The sequence below is a fragment of the Xiphias gladius genome, chromosome 13, assembly GCF_016859285.1.
Source record: "Xiphias gladius isolate SHS-SW01 ecotype Sanya breed wild chromosome 13, ASM1685928v1, whole genome shotgun sequence".
NCBI classification, from domain to species: Eukaryota; Metazoa; Chordata; class Actinopteri; order Istiophoriformes; family Xiphiidae; genus Xiphias; species Xiphias gladius.
In genome coordinates, this window is record NC_053412.1 from 7,899,206 (window position 1) to 7,920,782 (window position 21,577).

The window sequence follows — 21,577 nt, forward strand, 5'->3', positions numbered from 1 at the left end:
TGTGTGTGTGTGTGTGTGTGTGTGTGTGAGAGAGCATCTGTGAGAGAGAGCGAGAGAGAGCGAGAATGAGAGAGAGATGATGGTGAGTAGGCAAGAAGACACTTTAGCCAACATTGAAGAAGGCGCTTGTTGCTCCTGGCCATAGTTCTTTAGATTAGGTACAGATAGCACTGACCACAAAGATGCACACTCACAAACATTGCAGATATGCTTAAAGAAACACACATGTTAAAGACAGAACTACACACACACTTTTCCATCTAGGATCCAATCTCAGGACTGGCCAATAAAACCTGGAGCCGTTGTTCTGGAGACCAGTAAAAAAGGCCCTGGCCTGCACCCTACTATAAAAAACATGACACAATCAGATACACATACACACATGTAAACAACAGCCAGATCCCAGTGTTAATACTACCCACTAAAGGTTATTCAATTTCATTCCCCAAAAGCATTAAAGACACTGTTACAAGGGATAAAATAGTCCCTTCCTGTGTTACACTCTTTCAATAAAAGTAGAACTCTAAATAATCTTGAATTACAGCAGATATTAACAATCCTGTCTCAATAAATGTTTACAACTGGACTTAAGTTCCTTAGACAACACAAAGAAATTGAGAGAACACACAATAGTCTCTCATGACACTGATCTTCACGGCATCACCTTAAATCATACGTACTGAATATAGGCCATTAAACCTTGAAAGCTATGATGACATGTGAGAGGTATAAAGTGGAAAACATTGTTGGCATGAAGCCTATCTCAACTCTAAAGAATGAGGTTTGCATTATTCTCCATTTCTTACTCTGAAAACAAACCCTATGAAAAGACCTAAACCAACAGTGTGTTAATGTCTGTCTTTCCTACTTCTCTACTCTGTCTGTGGCACTCGTCCCCAAGCTCACTATAAAAGATGGAAATCTTTAGAACGGGTCAAAAATATATAGCTCAATTTTTAAAATGGCAAGTAATTTCCTAAAACAGCTGGGCACTGTAGTTTTTAGCAAACATTACTCAAACAGGGGGAGACTAATGGAGTAGATTAATGCACATTTAATTTCACCACTGAGTATTTTCATCATGACAGTACATGTGGCATTGACTCAAAATAAACTACAGTGCCCAAGTTCAAGATCATAAAGGAAAATGATCCTAACCCCACAGCAAGTGTGGCTCACTGATGTGTTTTTAATAGTTTTTGGGCAATAATGGAGCTCTACGGCACAGAGCAATAAGCTGTATCAGGCTTTGGCTACACAGGAAACACTTGTTAATAGGATCAGTTCGTTGCTGGCTTTGGTCTTTTCGTGACATCTGTTGACAGACAGAACTAGAATTACCGCCTCGCGGTAGTACGCCTCTTCCAATCAGTCAAGTTGCAGTTTACATCCATGTCTGTCCACACTCCTCTAATATATGTAGTGAAGACTTCGAAGGAATTTGATAAAAATGAGTATATGAATTCTTTAGTTATGGCCAGAAACGTGTTTTGTGAGGTCACAGTGACCTTGACCTTTGACCACCAAATTCTAATCAGTTCATCCTTGAGTCCAAGTGAACGTTTGTATCAGGTGTAATGAAATTCCCTGAAGGCGTTCCTGAGATATCGCGTTCACAAAAATGGGACGGACGGACGGACAGAAGGAGGGCCATGGCTGTTGCTAGCGCAGAGGCATAAAAATAAAAAATATCACCAGCCTTATCCTTTAAAAAGGTGAATAATGTTTTGGCATCGCAACCATTTTCTACTCATATGACCCACCTGACTTCAAACCGAATCACTTCAGACAACCGTATGCCCAGTTAGAGCTAATCCAATTCATGTTATGGCTAATCAAAACTCCACTCCAATTAAAGACCTGTCCAATCATTAAGCATCCTTCTCCCTATTTGAATGCACTCAGCTATATCAGAGGCAGAGGATGAAGCTGGATGGAGGCGCTGCCCTGGCAGTAATTGTGTTTAGCTGTTGAGATGTATGAGGGAATGGGGACATATGGGCTATATGTATTTAGCCTCCATCTAGATGAATGGCTTTAATAACTCTCGGGGACTTAAAAGGCCATTTCGTAATTAATGTTTACCTCTAGTGGATTACAGCAGCACAGCAGGGGTGGCAGAATACGGATGAGGGTTGGAGTGAAATGTGTGGAGCGGGACGCGCCATTTGTAAACGCGTGTCGGATAAATGTGCTTGTGTAGTGAGGGAGAACTGCGGAGTGCATAAATTCAGACACATTCACATACCTGCCTGTTGCAATACTCGTGACGGCCTTCATTGACTACTAAACCATCTTCTTAACTTTAATGTAAAATCTTTCAAGATGGTCACTATGGATTATCGTGGATGTTGTCAAGGCAAAACATTCTGCGTGTTAGCCTTTTCATTGGGGTTTCATGAAGCATCCTAAATGAGAGGTTTTTATGGGTAGAAAATGTTCGAGCTGGCACAAAACTGACCCGTGGAAAAATGGGATAATTAGACCGGATCCAAAATGTGGTTGACTCCAAACAGACACAAACAGAGAGAGTACCAACACTAGTTTATAAGCAGCATGAGGCTCCACTAGTTTATAAGCAGCAGCAGTCAAAAAGAGTAGCAACACGTAATTTTTCCTGAGTTCACACTCTTTTCGCCTCACTTCCAGCATCCTGCTGGCCTAAGACTATGAGGTTTACCACGTTATTGTGAGATCCACTGTATGAGTCTGGTTGGGAATTTCATTTGCATGTGGTCTCCCTTCTTTCATCACTTGTCTCATGTCAGTTCTCAACCATCAAGTATAAAGTAAAATGGTCCAAAATTTGCTTAAAAAATAAATAAAAGACGATATTATACTCTTTCCTGCTTTAATGACACACCACTATCAGAGCTGACACTGACTCCACTTGAATCAACTTGGATCTACACGAGTCCATATGGGTATTACATGTATTGACACACAGACCAGAGAAATGTATAATGTAAATAATGGGGCACTGCCTAACACGATGAGACTGAATATAATTTAAAGCCATGACGATCTCTATTCTAGATATAGAATCAGTTGTTTTCCACAATGAAATGAGACATCCACATCTGTTTCTTTGATTTTAATCCTTATACAGTATGATCTCAGTTTAACATGATTCTAATTCTTAATTTAACCTACGAAAAGTGAAGTTTTCATTAACCTTTTCGTCCACATAAGCAGGACTGGCCTAATAGGAATAGAAATACAACAAAAACACACATTGATGGTCCATGCAGAAACAGAATGATCAATCAATCGAATTTGGCGCAAAATGATGACTTTCAACTTAAATCAACAACGACATGCCGGATGCAACGAACTGAGGGAGGGAGGGAAAAAGAAGGAGATGGAGATGGAGCGAGATAAGGAGCCCATGACAACAATAGGCAGAATTACAGAAGCACCCAAACAAAGAGTATGAAAACAAAGCAGAGGCTTCAGCGCTGGCAACACCAGCTGGTTTTAAAGTCTAAATGTGCAGAGAAGAAGCAACGGGGACTAATGGACACAAGAAGTGAGGGCAGTGGTGGCTGTTGTGCAGGGTTAGCTGCTAGAAAACTGAAAACATAAACATGGAAAGAAACACACAAAAAGACTAAAAAAACAACATACAAACAAATAGAAACTGCAGCAAAAGAAAACAACACCAAAAGCAAATGTAAGCAGATGTGCATGAGAATGAGATTGCAATATAATCTTCTGCAAAGCCCCAATGCTTGTGTGTGTGCGTATTGTGAGTGTGTATGTGTGTGTGAGAGTGCTGGATGAGCTTTCAGGTGTGTTGTAAGAGGGCAGCCTGCTGCCAGGGGTGATGTTAGACTCTAAGGGAGAGAAATGGAGGGGTGAATGAAGGGATATCTGTCCATTACTCTTTTGGCTATCTGCGGGGTGGTCACACAAGCGCATGCACGCACACACACACAAAACACACAGAGGCTCGGGGAGATGCTGGGCTGGGTCTGACTTGGTAGAGGAAACTCAGAGACTGGAGCATGTTCACCATAATCACATAAGGCTGGAACAGATACAGCTGCAGAGGATAGAGAGAGAGAAAGAGAGAACCAAAGATAATAGAGGCAGGGAGAAAATAAAAAAGGATCAGCCTGTTGAGAGAAAGAGAGAATCATAAAGAGAAAATCAGATGTAGGAGAGGAGGAGGGAGAGAAAAGAAGAAAGAGAGATGAAGGTTTTGGATTGAGAGGATACTAAAAATGGGGATGAGCCTGGCGACAGAGCAGGAGACAGAGAATAATCGTGAGAGAAGCGATTGAGAAGTAGCGGGAAAGTGGTAGCAAAGATGAAAGCAAAAAAAGAAAAAAAAACTAAAAGCTCCATTGAGGTTGGAGACTCCTAAGACTAGACAATCAAGGGAGAAGGGGAGAGAGAGAGAGAGAGAGAGAGAGAGAGAGAGAGAGGGACAGCTTGAGTAAGTGACAGAGAGAAAGATGGAGCAAGAGGAAAAAGAGAGAGTTAGAGGAGTAAGACGCTCCTCGCAGCGGCTCTAGCCAGAGAGAAAAAGGGTTTTATCCAGATTAAAGAAGCAAGGCAGGCCTCTTAAGACCATTCGCTTAATGAAATATGTCAAAGCCCATAAAGAAACACTGAGGCCATTTAGGAAGGAGGGTTGGGAGGAGGGGTGAACAGGAAGCTAGGCAAATACACTGCGTCAGCAAAAATGAAAAACACGCAAAAGCCCTGTCAATACACATTAGCTAAGATGTCAACAGGAGAGAAAATGGAAAAAAAAAGAAGAAGAAGAAGAAAGGAAAGCTGCAGAGGGGAAATGGATCGCTTTATATATCATGGGCCATAAGGGTTATGGGTGCCGATCAGAAATGCCAGGAGAATCATAGCAGGAGAGGGGGGGGCAGGAGGAGGATGGGTATCGGGGAGAGGAGGAGGAGGATGGCGGAGGTGAAGCCATTTGTGGGAATGCTGAGTGTGGGGGATTTGAGGTTGGTAACGGTGCTCGGGACATTTGTATTCCACTGGCAACAGGCCTACTTGGCTGCCGCAGGTGGAGTTAAGAGATCGGTGTGTGCGTGCGTGCGTGCGTGCCTAACAGAGACACAGAGGCAGGGAGGAAGCCAGGCCTGCCTCACGACATCAGAGCTAAATTGCTGGTCATGGTTCTTTTCTTATGCAAGCCTTGTTGCCATTTTAAAATACAGTGGGTATTCCAAATGAGATGCAATGTATCTACACTGCCGAACTCCACAGTGAAAATCCTGACTTCCGCAGTCCAGCCAGAGATGGCCAACTGAGCACGCACACTCTCTGTCAGCAACACTGTGATTTATATTATTACTGGTGATGCCCAGAACAACCACAGACAGTCTTCCAGCCTTGGCCACTAAGAAGCAATGCTGGAGCACTTATATCTGACTCAATGGAAATTCACTGCTGTCCTGTCTGCTCCTACCACACCACAGCAGAACTGGTGTGTACAAGCCACAATAACTCTGAAGGCAATCCTTTCTGTCTTTATCTTCAGCATTGCTGACGGTGGTTGGTTATATTTTTGTCTATTTTGTCAATGTCAAACTCTTACTATGGGCTTCATTATAGTCCATTACTTCTCAAATTTAAAACATAATGCCAATAAAGTGCCATCCCCCCTGCTGTAAACATGACACTCCCAATAGATGTGATCACACATGATAAAGAGGCAGTCAGCTAAAATTATGATATTTTTTCACCATGTTTGGTGCTAAGCTTTAAATGCTAGTCTTTTTGCACTACCATGATGTCTTTTTCTATCGGATCTCTCTTTCTGAAGTCTGAATTGAGATCTTTCTCAGACATGGAATACATAATATCGCTGGGTTCATCTACTGCGTCTGTTAAAGAGATGGCTTTTTCTCATTCAGACATCTGTGATATAAATATTCCATGCAGCTTTATTCAGACATGACAGGACTTTGACGGAGAGAGAGACAACTCTTGCGATATTCGGCAGGCGGTGCACTAGAAGGAGCGGTGATGTGAAAGTGATGATGGTGTGTGTGAAGTGAGTGTCCTCTGTCTTCTCACAAACTGCATCACCGACAGATTTTAGAACTCATTTTGCTGTTGAAGCATTAATTATTGGCTATCGTGAGCATGAGGGATGCTCAATCAACCTACCACTACCATACCCCCTTCTTACAGTGAATTACCTGTAAAATTGTCTCATCAATTTCATCATTTAAGTCATTACAAGTCATTGTAACACACAAACGTGATCACATTGTGACCTTAAATCCTGTTTGCTGTTTCATGCATGTAAAGCACTTTGCTGTATATTTACTCATTCATCAATGGAGTTGAAAATATAGAGAGGGAGTGCTGGTCTGATTATTACTGGGGTTTTACAAGTTTTTGTTTGTTTTTTTCTCTTTTGACCCAATCATTTTCTATAAAAACATTTTTTTTTCACAGACTGAACTGACATTACAAGAATCTCCTTAAAAACTTAAATTAGCTAATTGCTGGTGGTTTGTGGTCTCTTAAACAGACTTTATTTTCTTGGCGTATAACTGATGATAAAATAGCGATCACTTAGTTACAGTGACATGGATTTAATCCTTCTCCCCCATGCATGTTTAACCTTGTGTTGCTGTGGCCTTTATGTTAATCTCACGGCATTTAGCATTTGCGCTGTGTTAGAATGGTACTAGGACTGATGGAGCCAGATTGCCGTCAGGACTTTTATGTTAAAGTGACTCGGGCACTTATTCAGACACGAGACTGACATGTTAAATTGCTGTCACTTGTCTAATGGGGTAAATGTCTGAAAGGGGCTTTATTCAGGGTTGTTCCTGCAGTCACAAATGTAAAGTGAATCAATTCTTAAAAGTGAACTAGATATACAGCACTCTGAACCACCATTTAATGTCACTATGTAAAAGAAAATAGTAAAACTGACTTTATATTCTACCTTTAACAAGACTTTCTCAAATAAAACAAGGCGGAACTGAGTGCAGAGCAATAACTTAAATAGACACCATCGTAATGTAATACGGCTGCTGTCAGCTGAGTGAGGATTGAACACTGAGGGCCTGCTGACCTGGACAGCCATAAAGCAGCGGGAGCTCAGACACTAAGTGCTTCACAACTCAACTTTGTCAGCCGGGGAGTGAAGGGAGTGGGAGGCAAAAGAAGAATAAAGAAATGTTTGAGAACAGATAAGACAAAAAAAAAAAAAAAAAAAAGAGAAAATGAGAATCTTCACACAGTAGGTTATTTTGTTTTTGTGTGTGGATGGGAGAGAAAAAGAGAAATGTGGCAGATTGGTGGGTCAAAAACAAAAAAGAAGAGCATTTTCTCTGCATGTATCCACGTGTGTTTTAATTGTATCAAACACTCACCCTTCCTGTGCCCGACCAGTGATCCCATGTTGCTCTCGTCAGCCACTAGAACACAGAAAACAGACAAAAACACACAGTAAATACCAAATTTTATTACAAACCATACATACTAAAATACAGAGCAGTATATACATCATTCCAGGGCTTTGTGTGGCTGTGTAAATGGTTACGCTGGTGTCTCCTGGTGCTGGCACATACTGTAAATGACTCTCCACAGTATCACACAGAGAAGGACAAGTGAGGGACAAAATGACACAGACTGAGAGAGGAAATGAAAAAGAAGCAGAAATATAAGAAAACCAGAAGAAAGACCGATATTATGATCCTGACAGAATATGAGAAGAGATAGGGTGAGACAGTGAGAGAAATAATAAAGGGAGGAAGAAGAAAACAAGGAGAAACCCCCACTGACACCCCACCCACCACCACCTAATCTAACTAAACAGGATTGCGGTCGGCGAGCGGCAGCCGCCACAGGCGGTGCACCATAGGATACAATAATAGGTTTTCATTACGCTGCCATTTCTCTTAAATAATCCTTTTCATTTTTTATGAGGTCAATTTTCCCGGCGGACAGATGGGCGAGGGGGAGACAAAATGAGAGGAAGGGAGAATATTGGAGGGATGGAGAAATAGGGTAGACCGAAAAAAATGATAAACAGCAGGGAGAGAGTGCAAGAAGTGACAGATGCAGCGTGATAAGGTGTGTTGGGAAAAACAGAGGTAAAAAAAAAACTAAACACACACACAATCAGTGAGAGTAAGCTTGAAATCAAAAGAGGCTGCTTCATAAAAATCCTGCAGAGACCTGTCTGTAGCAACAAGACAAAGAAACAGAAATACCTTTCTAGTGCACATGTGCCAGATAAAATAAAAATTAAATACTTTCAAACTTTGGAAAAGAACTATTCCAGGCCACATGACCCTGCCAGATAATACAAGCTTCCTTTTCTGTGGAGGAAAGATAAAAGTCTGCATGGCCAGCAGCCAAGTTTGTCTCCTCCTGATACAGTGGAAGGCTAAAATGTAAAATCCCTCTTTTAACCTCCAGTCATCTACTGTATAGTGTTATATATTTTTAATCTATCACTGGAAAACTTAACTACATAGTGCAAGTGTATTTATACAAACCTGCAAAAGCATGATACGACTGTATATTGTTAAGTATATCATGTATTTAGGAGTGAGGTAGGGAAAGGATGGAGGGAAGGAGAGAAAGAAGTGACAAAGAAAAAGATGAAAAGTCAACATAAGAGAAAAAGTGTAGGTCTGGAGTGTGAGAGACAGAGAGCAAAGGAAAGATCAAAGACAAAAAAAAAAAAGGAATCACAGGAGAGAGAGCAAGGGACAGACAGAAGGTGCAAGAAAGGTGAGAAGAGGAGGAAAAAAAGAGCAGAGAAGATGAGGGCTATAAGAGAAACAGTGTGAGGAAAAAAGAGAGATTCAGAGAGAGAAAAGGGAGAGAGATAATGAGAGAGAGAGTCAGTCCAGCTGCGTGTTTGGTGGAACTGTTGGATCTGTTTTTCATGGGTTATGCTTCACATCCACATTTGACCTCCTGGCCTCTAAAAGGTTGAAAGTCTATGTGCTTTAGAAGCTGTTGGACTATTAGACCTAGTCTCATTTGCGCTTTTATTGATCCATACTGAACATCTATTTCACATGGTATACCCAATACTGCTGAGTGGATCGTTTCACAATGTGACATAATGCTGCATCCCTCTGCCGGCTCTTTCAAAGTGGACATATTCAACCAAGGACAGGCCCAACTTTGACTGCACCTTCACTGCTTTTTTTTTTTTTTTTCATTATTTTCATTGTTCCTTTGTTCAGACACCAATTAAAGTTACCATCCTCAAATGTTTCATGAAATCAAACCCACTTTTGATGCTATTTATGGTTGCCATTTTTTCTGAACTGGCCATTCAATGTCTTTAGATTAAGTATTTATCTCTCAATGTAGTCATTTTTAATGGTAGAGTCAGAGTCCGCCATTCCCACGCTTGGTTCAGTTTGTGGTCCCAAGCACAAGGAATTCACAGATTCATTCACAATTAATCTAATGGATATTAGCCTCACTGTTAAGCGTTCACCCTCTTTACGCCCGGTCAGAGCTATATTTGGTGACTGCTTCACATTAAAAGCGCTCCAATGGTGAAAAACAGAGTGGCTTTTATTGTGTAGCTGTTACACAAAAAACGACTCACGCCATTTGCAGCATGAAAATCAGGACACAATTGCATTTATTACTGACTGACTTCTTTATTAAAACAATGCAGGTTTGTTTGGCTTCACCCCAAACAAGTACTTTAGCTGTTCTTCTCTGTTATTTGCTTTGTATTTCTGTGACTCAGCAAGTGTTTGGTGTAGTATTAAGTGGTAGTAGTGCATTAATTACAGGGAAAACACAAAATAACATGTTTGTTACCAATGGAGCAGAAGGTTAAGTGCATGAATGATATGAAGTTCCAGTGGACGTCAGGTAGTGCTGCCACATTATAGTCAACATCTCCCATTTTTAAAAAGTCAACCTCAGTCATTGCACACTAAATAACCTGTAAGAAGTGTAGTGTATGGGCTACACGCCCCCTAAAAGGTCAATGCACTTTGAGCAACTTAAAGCCAATCCATACAGACCATTTTTCAAAAGCAGACCAAAGCTTTTTGGACAAATAAAAAGCATTAGTTTCCATTATTGGTCATTCAGTGAAAAAATATCTAATTGCTGAATCACTGTCAGACTTGCTTGAAAAAGTTATATATAGGATGTTTTTTTTTATATATTTTACCTTTATAGTTGCAAAAGAATGCAAAATGAGCACAAATTCCCCTTCTTTCTGGTGCTATCAGGTGCTTGTGGAACAGCAGAAAAAACTGATTCTTCATTCATTGTATTCTTTGGATTAATCCACACCGCTTTTGTGAGTCTCAGTTCAGAGTCTGGTACAGCCATAGTGTCACTGACTGCACTATTCGTGTGGGCATGGGCAGGCGGTTTGTGTGAGGATTTTGGTGCATGAGTGAAAGCTCTGAGTCAACACTGTTGACTGTTGACTGTTTGCTAAGGTATCCAAGGTCAATAAAAGCAGCTCACCTCTTTCTGTCAAGTGGTGTTTAATAAAAGCTAACCAGCTCTGCTGTGCTGCTAAAGCTCAGATACATGTGACTGTAAAGACTGACATGTGGGAAACTCTCGTGGATTAAAAAAAAAAAAAAAAAAAAAAAAAAGGCATTTGGCTTTTTAAATACAAATTGTGTAGACAGGATCAGTATCTGAACATGCTCCTGCCATCTTTACACAGGTACACGCATATACACACACCCACCCACCTACACACAGAGGGCTCTGGTAACTACCTTGTTTCAGCCCTGAGCACTTTGGAGAGGGAAGGTATGAATACAGAACAAGAGAAATAGCATAAAAAAAAAAAAAGATTGAAATGAAGGATGGCCAGAGATGGACACAGGGTAGAGAGTTGAGACAGATAGTGATGGGTATTGGAGTGGGTCCTCAATGGGATAGACAAGAGAGAGTGTGTGTGTGTGTTTGTGTGTGCGCAGCCACGTGTGCAGACCACCCTTGTCCATAATGAAAGCCAATCAGCTTGGGTGGCAGAGGAGTGTGCTGCAGGAAGAAAGCCAATCCACTGAACCTAATGAACCAGGATTGGAAATCAGAGAGGGGCAAAGAAAAAAGGAGAGACAGAGAGAGGAGAGCAAGAGCAATGAACTCATCGGCTTTCAGTTGAGAAAGAAAGTACTGAAAGGGAAGAGATAAACAAAGATGGAGAAATTAGAAAATAACATGAGAGATGATGAGAAGAGAGGAAAAAAAAGAGGACTGGTCTCGTCCAGAAAACAGGAATAACAAGAAAGCTGAAGAAAGGAATCAAGAAGAGAAAAGTAAGAGATAAAGAAAGATGAAGAGATTGGAGAGACAGACAGAGAAAAAAAGGAGAGGAGGGAAGGAAGGGTCAACTCGGGTTAATACAAGGAAATAAGCCCCTTCGTTTTTGCCTTCCACACACACAGCAAGCCATGAGATTGGAAACTTCATGCCTTTCATTCACACACAAATAGAAAGGACACACACAGACATGTACACACAAACCAGACATGTTCATCCAGTCCGTTGGAAAGCCCCTGGGTTTAGGAGTTCAGGAGGTCAAATTCCCTCAGGCCGGGGATGATAGGAGAGGGCTACATATCACAACAAAGAAATGTACTGATAAGACGCATGTGATCGCTGTTGTGGTTGTGTGAGTGCGTGTGTGTAGTCTGGCTCCATGATTAGACTCATATGTTTGTGATGGTTGAGACAACAATGTGTTTTGTATGTTTTTGCCCCAGAAAATGCATTCAGTGTTAGACTGCTGATAACCGAAACAGCAGCTTCTTTCATTGATGAGGGGTTTTTGTGTGTGCTCGTGTACGCTCGTGTGTGTGTGTGTGTGTGTTCGCTCGTGCGTGTGTGTGTGTGCGTGTGTGCGATCGTGTGTGTGTGTTCGCTCGTGTGTGTGTGCGATCGTGAGTGTGTGTTCGCTCGTGCGTGTGTGTGTGTGTGTGTGTGTGTGTGTGTGTGTGTGTGTGTGCGTGCGTCTAAGCTCACCCATGTCCATGCTTTTGGATGCTCTGTTGCGAGGTATGTTGTCCTTGTCATTGCCCAGTTGGCTGTAGAAAGCTGCAGCCATGTGGGGCGGCACCTGAAACTCACTGCAAAACAACCATCGCAGTCAATCAAATGATCAGTATTTACTCTTGAATCTGTGCAGCCAGCAGTAAAAAAAAAAAACAAATTAAAGAACAAAAGGTCTTTTAGTGACTTGTTGGTTACATCACCAGAACAAATAAGAGTAAATTAAATTTAAATTCACAAACACATACAGACTACAGATCATTCAATTTCCTCTATTCCAGATGGCGTGATTCAGTAGAACAATAGCATGTACTGTCTCCAGTAAACTTACAAGGAAACAAGTATATTGCTGCCAGATTCTGACTCTGACCACATGAGATACTATTGCACACATATTTCAGATTTTCAGACATACTTATTTAAAGACTGTTGACAAAATCTTGCAAAACACTTTCATACTTTTATCATCCCTCAACCAACTCTTTCAGTATTTTCTTCAGTAGACCCTAAATGATCAGGATTTTAGTGACTAGACTAACACGGTTTGAGTGAGATGTGTTTCGCAGTTTGCACGATGCTGTAACGCTGAGAATGATGAGTCATCAGAGCAGAGTTCCCACACTAACCTGGGCACGTTATATGGTCTGTTATATGTTCAGACTGGAAAAATAAGTATGCTCAAAATTCTTGTGAGTTCTTGAGTGTTGTTGTTGATGTACAATGTTATCCCACAATACACTGCACAAAGAAAATGGGGGAGCTGCTCACTACCGGACAAAAAATAAAACAAATTGTTGATGGTGGTGAGACAGTTCTAGGATTTCATCAAAAAACAAAATATAATTATTAAATGTTTTGAAAAGCATTTTTATGTCTGTCTGTGATGTGCAATTGGCAATAACATTCCAAAGCTGTAGTTTGATTGACGTCCATTGAAGCAAGTATTACATCACTTCCTGTTAGTTGATTTTTTTGTCTACCAGTTAGAAAAAACAGTATACTTTTAAGTAAATGCTGTATGCAATTTGAATGTAGTATGGAATTGAGATGTAGCATTTGTTGTAATTACAGTACAAAGGCACTTTTCAAACTAACTGCTGTCGCACAGAACACATACTGTATTTCCATCGCAGTTTCATATAATTTTGTTACAAGACTTTACCCCTAAATAAAGAAAGGTGAGGCCTGCTGATGAAAGAGCATGCTATGTTTAAAACGTCATAAAATCAGCAGTTTCAAAGCTAAATCATTCATTTTAGAAAAGTTTAAAAACCCAAAAACTTGTAAGGATATTCAGGAACCGTGTCTGATTATAGTATCCACGTTTTAACACAACCTCATATAGAATTAGGGTTTCACATACATTGTCTGGTGTAAAGAGTGCTGCTGTTGTCAGTGTGAATGCAGACTGTACAGCAGGATACTAACACTAGTATCACAGCTTTTTCTAAGCCTTCAAACTCCAACAGATTTTATTCTAGCATGCTATCACCACCATTCCTTATTCATATGCAATAATAGGCTATTGCAATTAGACCGTATAGTCTAAATAATGCATATCCATTGTAGTATTTAGTGTAATGACTCTTCTTTATCTCACAAAGCAGCGACCCAAATTAAGAGTGCCATTAGAACATAATAACTCTGGCCCTGTGCGTAGATTAACAGAGTGCTGATGGTGCAGTGTACTGTACATCATGTGTGAATGTTTTATTGGGGGTGGGGGGTGTGGGGGTGTGTGTGTGTGTGTGTGTGTGTGGGGGGGGGGGGTACCTGTGATGTGGGGGAGTTGGAGGCAAGTCTCTATTCATTTCCTCCACAGCACCGGGGGAGGGTGGCGGTGGGAAACCTTCCTCCAACTCTCCATCCTCGTTGCCGTAGTGACCGTAGCTGCCATTGGTTGTCGCAGCAGGATATGGAGCTGAGGAGAAAACACTTGATTTTGTTTATCAGGATGGAGTCAAAGAATACTTGGAATACAGAAGAGGTGTTGACTTTTTTGTTAATTTTATTATTTCTTTTTTTTAAGCTTTTTTTTAGCTTCCACATTGCTCGTTAGAATATCAAAAGTAAAAGCGCCTGAAGGCAACAAAAGCTAAATAAAAATTGAAAGGGTGTGTACACCTTGATATCTAATCTTAAATGTCTTGTTTCTTAATATTGTTTACTTATACCGATCAGTTGTGACAAGACACTGCACATACATTTAAATACCGACAAAATGAAAAACAGTGTGTCCTTCATTTGAGGATCAATACTGTCAATAAAGAGCTTAGCAAAGTCACCGACTTAGAAAGCATAAAGTCAACAACAAAGACTCATACACAGAACACACACCTAAATAAACATCACATACACAATGCACATTCACACAAAACTCAAACACACAATAAATAATCATTTCCATACAAAAGCCTTAGTCTAACTTCCTTGCAACTCTTCTTCCGACATTTCCATAAACTGTAAACCCCAAGAGCGCATAATTTTCCCCACTCTGAAGCCTTTGTGTTGAAATCCCCCCCATACAAAATGACTAACTGTACTGCCGCTGCAGTCTGATGGAGAGCTGAAAGTCTCAGCATCTCCAGCTCCCTGCATCCCAGGGGGGAGGGGAGGGGGAGACGGGAGAGAGATAAAGAATGAATTTAACAGTTTGTTAGTCTTTTTTTTTTCTCTTTAACACAACAGCATGCATACTGCACAATACCCTGTATGCAAATCTGGCCCACTTAGAAGCCATTTCATCAGCGTAATGATTACAAGGTCAGATCTTTTGCACATGAAAAGAAAGCGTTGCATTTGGAAAAACATAGTTAATGACTTTCCTTTCTCTTGCTATAAATATGCTGTGAAAGGAAATATAAAGGCAGAGCTTGGAAAAGATGTGACAATTTTGTAATGCAACGCTATAAGATGCTTAGAGAGTGGCTGTTACATTGACCTAAAAGAAAAAAGGAAAAAAAATGGAACAATGTCGGGGGCCTTGGCTGGGTGTCATGCTGTTCAGGGATCGCGCACACACAGACACACAGACACACACACAAGTATATATACACATACCCTGACAAACATAGTGTGTACCCACTCAGTCACAGATAGCACTGGTACACAACCACTCCAAACCTAATGCTGTCTATCTGTCGGTTTAAATGGACAAATATTGTGCACATTGTCGAGTATGTATGGTTGCGTGCTCACCGCTTCCAGAGTTGCTGGTGGGCTCTGTGTTTGGGTGTCCAGAATGTCCTGAAGGTTTCTGGTATGCATCATGGCCCCTATGCTCCTGTCAACAGAGAAAGAGATCAAGAGGGGCAATGAAAATGGTTATTCAAAAGCAAAAAAATGTACAAAACCTAGTCGTACTTTTGACTTATGAAAAATTGATGATGTTGCCTCATACATCAAAAGATTAAAGTTATTTCTTTTATTACCCAGTAGGATTGGACTAATGTCTTTTTTATTTAATTTGTTTACTACATAGCATGCTGGCACCAAACCATCCAAGTAATCAAACCAAATAGTTTGGTTAATTTGGTCCAGAACAAAGACAAAAATGATTTGATTGATGCAGTTTAATCTTAGTTTGATTCATGATCACGGTGACTTTATACAATAGAAGAGCTGTAAATATGGAGACATGGGCTGAGAGATGACACATTTATTGGACAGTTTTCGTCATCCTGCATCATCAATGCTACATGTGGCCACAGAGGAAAATCAAATTCATGTGACTCACAGTAAGTTCTCTCTTATTGCTCCTTATGGACTTCCTCAACTTCCCTACTGTCACAGAGGGCTCACAGAGAAATAACTGATAAGGAGCATTAATGGGCAAAACTGCAACTGGACCTCATATATCATAAACTATAACCAAAAGGTAGAAACAGTGTAAAAATACATGTCTTCTACCGTAATATTACAGGGGAGATAGTTACTGTATAGTAGTACATTTCACTACTCTTTTAATAAATGGCTCGCATATGTTACCATTGTTACCAATGATCTTGAATAAAAACAAGGTTATAAAATAACCCGTGAACAAGACAGCTTTCTCAGTTTAGGCCTGGGTTGTGTCTAATGCAAGATGGCTCCACATGGCGAGGGACTGCCTGAGCAAATAAGAAGCCAGATTGTGAGACTTGGGAGAAGGTACAAGTGCATTAGCAGGCTACTGAACATAACCCAGAATACAGTTGCAGCAGTGATTATGAGGTAAAGAAAGAGCCATACTACCAAAATGAGAAGGTGCAGTGGCTGCGCTCTTAAAATTATGCCACATTTCACTATTTACGCAACCTTGCATTGAAAAACAGATGGATAAATGCTTCCTACCTGGCACATGGATTATCTGTGGAAATTGGTGTTTCAGTGACTGATCAGACAAAGCATGAAGTGGACCTCTACAGACTGCGTCCAAGAAAAAAAACATTATTCACAAAACCAGTCCAGCATGTTTTGTGTGGACCCAGCCAGGCCTACCACAGTGAGTGCACAGCGCCGTCCAGGAAACATGAAGGTGGGAGCGTGCTGATATGGGGCTGCATGAGTGCAAAAGGTGTAGTGGAGATGACATTTATAAATGGCACTATGAATGCAAGTTTGTGTACTCAAATACTGAATGAAAAGATGACTCCCAATCTCAAGAAGCTTAGCAGGGGAGGAATTTTCCAGCTGATGACCCCAAACACAGTGCAAAAATCACACAAGAGTTTTTTAAAGAAGAAAAAAGTGAAAACTGTGACCTGGCCAAGTCTATCCCCTGACTTGAATCCAACAGAAAACCTGTGGAACAGTTTAAAGTGGAAGGTTGAGCAACAAAACCCCGCCAGCAAAGAGCAGCTGAAAGGAATAATTTGTGAGGAATGGCAGAACATTTCTACAGATTTGTGTAAGACTGGTATCTCTCATCAAGAATAAAAGCGTACATTAAAAATATTGGAACAAAACAGAGAGAAAGAATGGAATTTAACTAATGAAGGGGCTACTGAGCTTTGTTGTAGCTGGTTGTTTAAAATTCATTCTAGTTTAATTAGTCTAAAATTTCTGTTCTCCAAATTAATTGGATTCATTCTGCTTGGGCTTTGGCTAAAAACACATAGAACTAAGTTAAAAGGACAGGATTTATAATTAGATAACAATTTAGTGATACTGACCGGGGGTGTAGTCAGTTTTGTTGTATAATGTTTATACTGTACATCACTTATACAATCTCTTATAAGATCAATGTCTTGATAGTTCGCTGTCAGAGGATGGAGTTAATAGTGGCTTAGCTATTGAATTCTTTACATATCTACCATCTACTGCTTTCACAGCACCAACAAAGTGGCCCAGAGTTTCAGCAGCTTTGAAATGAACCAAACCAAACTGGCAAATGCACAAGAGTCTGTTTTACTGCACCAAACAGGTTAGGTGTGAAAGGAGCCTCTGAGGCAAGTTTTATGAATGGGACCCTGCTGATCAAATGACGCTTACAAAATACTGTTTAATCTACAGTACAGCAGTAGACACTACTAGACACTACTAGAGATTTTCATCATCTAATATTACAGGTAGATATACTTCTGATGAAGGCAAAAAAACGTCAAACATCATTTCTTTTGCATGGAGCAATTGCTGTTTTGTCCATCATACGTCTACTGTGTGAAAAAGGAGAATTTTACATTCATTTTTATAGTATTACAGTCCAATCTTGCAACCAGTGAATGATTCACCTCAGATAACGATATGGGAGCAGAGCTTTCAAGAAATATGAGCAGATTTACAACAAACCTCTGAGGATTTTGAGTAGACACGCAGTGTGGGTGATGAACAAAATATCACAAAATACTCAAGTTGATCATAACTGAGAAAGAAATGTGTCACCTGCTCTGACTTTTTAAGATCAAATCTAAATCTTTAGTCAGGAAGTAGGAAAAATATAGATTGTGGAATATAGATTGCAAGAATGATCTGGTGGGGTAAAAAAAAAGAGCATAAATCTATATATTTTATGATTTGCCTTTGGCAACCCTTTTGAAAACTGGTTTCAGCATCGTGTAAATGGGAAAAAAAAAGGCAATTCTCTTCATATGCACAATTGAAAACTCAGTAATTAAGATAATCCTGAGAGCACTGACAGGAATGTTATCGAACAGCCATCCAGCACTACAAAAGAACCCCCACCACACAGATGGAGATAGAGACTGGCAGTGCTGGTGGGAATCGGTGCTGGTGGAGGATGAAAGAAGCCTTGTCTGGTCAAAGAGATGGGAGCTACAGCTGTCCCACACACAAGCAAAAAACAGACACACACCTACACCACACACTAATTTAAGCGTGACAAAAAAAAAAAAAACAACCTAAGACACAGCGCACAGTAATGAAAGGTGTACCCGTAGCTTCCTTATTTCAAGGCTGTGGTTGGGGTGTATTCACAATGCCATTGAGTCCCTGGGGTATCATCAGTACCTACCATACATCTTAATATGTCACCACATCAGTGCTGTCAATCACTTTAAGCTCATGTGTGTGTGTTGTATGCATTCGCACACAAAATTTTGACAGCTCCTCTGCATATGCCAGTGACACATAAATCACATAATAGCTGCCATCCATCCATCCATCCATCCATCCATCCATCCATCCATCCATCCATCCATCCATCCCTCCGTCCATCTTTCCACCCATCCATATATCCCTCGCTCTCCGCGAACTGATGGCTCGCCTGAGGCTTTTGAAGCAGCCTGGCAGACAGGCAGTCAGATATCTTAATCCCACAACAATAAGTAAACAGGGGAGGGGGGGGGGGATCCATCTATCCAGGCAGCGCCAACCTACAGCTGAATACAATAGGCTTCTGAGAGGCTTAGCCCTGCCTCACCCGCATGTGTCACCCAACCCACCCACATATCACTCGGCTTGGGATAGAGAGCAAAAGAGCAAAAGAAAGAAAAGACAGAAAAAACACAATTAAAAACAAACAGTTTGTTTGTTTCCAATTTTAATATCTAATATTATTTCTAGCTCTGTCTTTGTAGGTTTTGGCGTGCATTAGTCTCTCTTAGTTTTACTCTTTATCCTACTACTTAGTCTTATTAATTGTCAGTTACCTGTTAAGTACTTTAAATGGGACTAACCTGAACGAAAGGTCCTGTACAAATAAAGTTTGACTGGCTGAATGATAAAGTAGTAATAACTGATATTCAAGCTTTCTGTCAAAAGAGAAGAAAAGGGGTGATAAAGAGAGAAAGACACGAGCTGTTATCATCTAATTCTCCAGCAAAATCTATGAAAGTGTTAAAGCGTTTGCCAAAAATAAAAGTTGACTTTCCATCACGTGTGGAAGCAAATAAACACTTCTGAACTGGTTGAGATGTTAAGATGTTCATAGCCTTTAGTGTTAGAAAATGATGGCCAGATTATAAACTCTCATCCAAAACACAAAGATACGCCAAAGTAATCATACAATGTAACATGCGTGGGAGCAACCATTAAGAAATTTCCATTGAACTTTTCTAATCAAATCAAAAAATGACTATTCCTACTACTACTGGCATTATGGATCTCTTACCAGCCTTAATTTACTCATACTAGCAATGCCAATAAAATTGTCAGAATCCCATATAGTTAAACCGAGAATTGCTTCAACAACCAGTGACATCTAACCAGAAGTCCAGAACCTTTAACTGATCAGACTGTAATTAATTACTGCAAACCTCAGAAGTTGGCCAACACAAGAGATACTGTAATTTCTTGATGTATTTTAAAAAAAAAAATCATTACCTTCATCAAGGTAAATGAGGTACTTTTATTGTGATTAGGATTTAAAGTAATACCTTCTAGTCATAATGGAAAGCCAGCTCTAGACAGAGACAAGAGAAAGGAGGGACGCCTCAGGGGCTCAGGGACTTTTACTTTAGGGAGCGCTTGTTTTATCACACTGCCCCACAGTGTCACAAGACAAGCTGTGTGGTGATGGGAGAAGGACTATGCAGATATATACTGAACTTTGAACTGGATTTGATAGCATTTATCCGCAGGCTTGGATGACTAAAGAACAGACAACACTGATGGGAGTAAAGCGTAGATGAGATGGAAATGCCACATTGGGTAGGTCAATGGCAGTCAGCCCTCTAACCTTTCTATTTTTACTCTTTCTCTTATGCACAAAGAAATTATCACTCAGCTTTAACTGCCGTGAAACATCTTTTTAAGCTTTTGAAATAACCAGTCATGGTTCAACATGGAGCTGAATAGACAGACTTACCTAAGAAACAGCTATTTTTCACCAACTGTCATCTTTGATATCTCCATCAGTCTGTCCATTCAGGAATTTGTGCTGCTTTGTGCCAAAAGGAACACAATTTCTTGTGTGACTTTCTGATTGATTCTAATGTTACTCGCAAATTTACCGACAGGGATTAAAGAAACAGCCACATCAAAGCAAGGATTTTTTTTGGGGGGGTGGGGGGGGGTATTAAGATGTTCATGGGAAGTTGTTTTTTTTTTCTAACAGCACTTCAACACAAAAGAGAAAGAGATAAAAATAAGCAAAGGTTAACACGTCCCATGCAGTCTGATTTTTAACACATTTATCACATCTGAAAGGGAGTGTTTCACATCTGCACTGAGCATTCATGAATACTGATTCTACTCTTGTGTCAGTTTCCATTAGGTATTCTTTACATATGTTCATTATTCCCAATATTGCTGTGAATGTGTGACTCTTGGTATAACTACTAATTTGCAACTTTGTTACCTTTATGTTTGGAGAATGAATAATGACTGGGTGTGGTGGATCTGAATGTTATTCTAGTGGTAATTTTCAGTGGTCTAACTTTTATGAAACAGGTCCTGGTTTCTGTTTGGGGTGAGTAAGAAGGAATAAAGAAAAAGCAGAACAGACAAGTGACGTTTAGGCCAAAACAGAGGGAAGAGAGAACCAAATGTAATTTAATAAACAGGCAGTGAAGCAAAGGAGCAGGCGGACGCCGAAAACCCAACGGAGAAACAGACATAGACAGGCATGCAGGAAACTTCAGATTAGCTTTATTTAACAGAGGAGAAACAGGCAGGTGAGACAGGAAAGCAAAAGTACATTCCCTCTAAAAATATGGTAATTAAAAAGGAAAAGTTAATACAAAACTTTACACCAACAGAAAAAACAGGAAAGAGCAGATTCAGCCTTTACAGTTTGTAGACAACCCAGTGGTTTTAGGAGAAACTATAAAAAAAACAGTCGGAGTTATAGCTCATTTTAGTGAGTTAAAACCAACTTGACAGAGGGGAGATTGTACACAGCGAAGAATTTAGTATTGCACTGAGTTTATGGGTAATACTTTCAAAAGAGAGCTAAAAGTTAATGGTGTGACAATTATCGGTGTTGGCAAAGGGAAAGCTTTCAGCCAGATTAATATGCTTCCACACGTTCAATCACTAAAGAAAACTTACTGTATTTACACATGAAAGATTTGAAGCAAATGGGAAAAAAAGTGACATTTTCTTCATAGTTTCATTAAAAATATAACAACCATTCTTAATGTTTTAGAGCTTCAGAATAATAAAAGTGATCTTTCTGCCCTGATTTTAATTCAGGACT

General features: G+C 40.2%; 1 protein-coding gene across 5 annotated transcripts in view; it reads right to left on the reverse strand.

The window, feature by feature from the left end:
• Positions 1–21,577, reverse strand: part of pard3ba (par-3 family cell polarity regulator beta a) — a 154,107-nt gene that overhangs the window by 65,293 nt on the left and 67,237 nt on the right. For all 5 annotated transcript variants that reach the window (XM_040142248.1, XM_040142247.1, XM_040142249.1 and 2 more), the window contains exons 14-17: positions 15,199–15,283; positions 13,774–13,921; positions 11,974–12,077; positions 7,365–7,409 (exon numbers count right to left, since the gene is read on the reverse strand). In XM_040142248.1, coding sequence (XP_039998182.1) covers positions 7,365–7,409; positions 11,974–12,077; positions 13,774–13,921; positions 15,199–15,283 — 382 coding nt within the window. The remainder of the gene's footprint in view (positions 1–7,364; positions 7,410–11,973; positions 12,078–13,773; positions 13,922–15,198; positions 15,284–21,577) is intronic.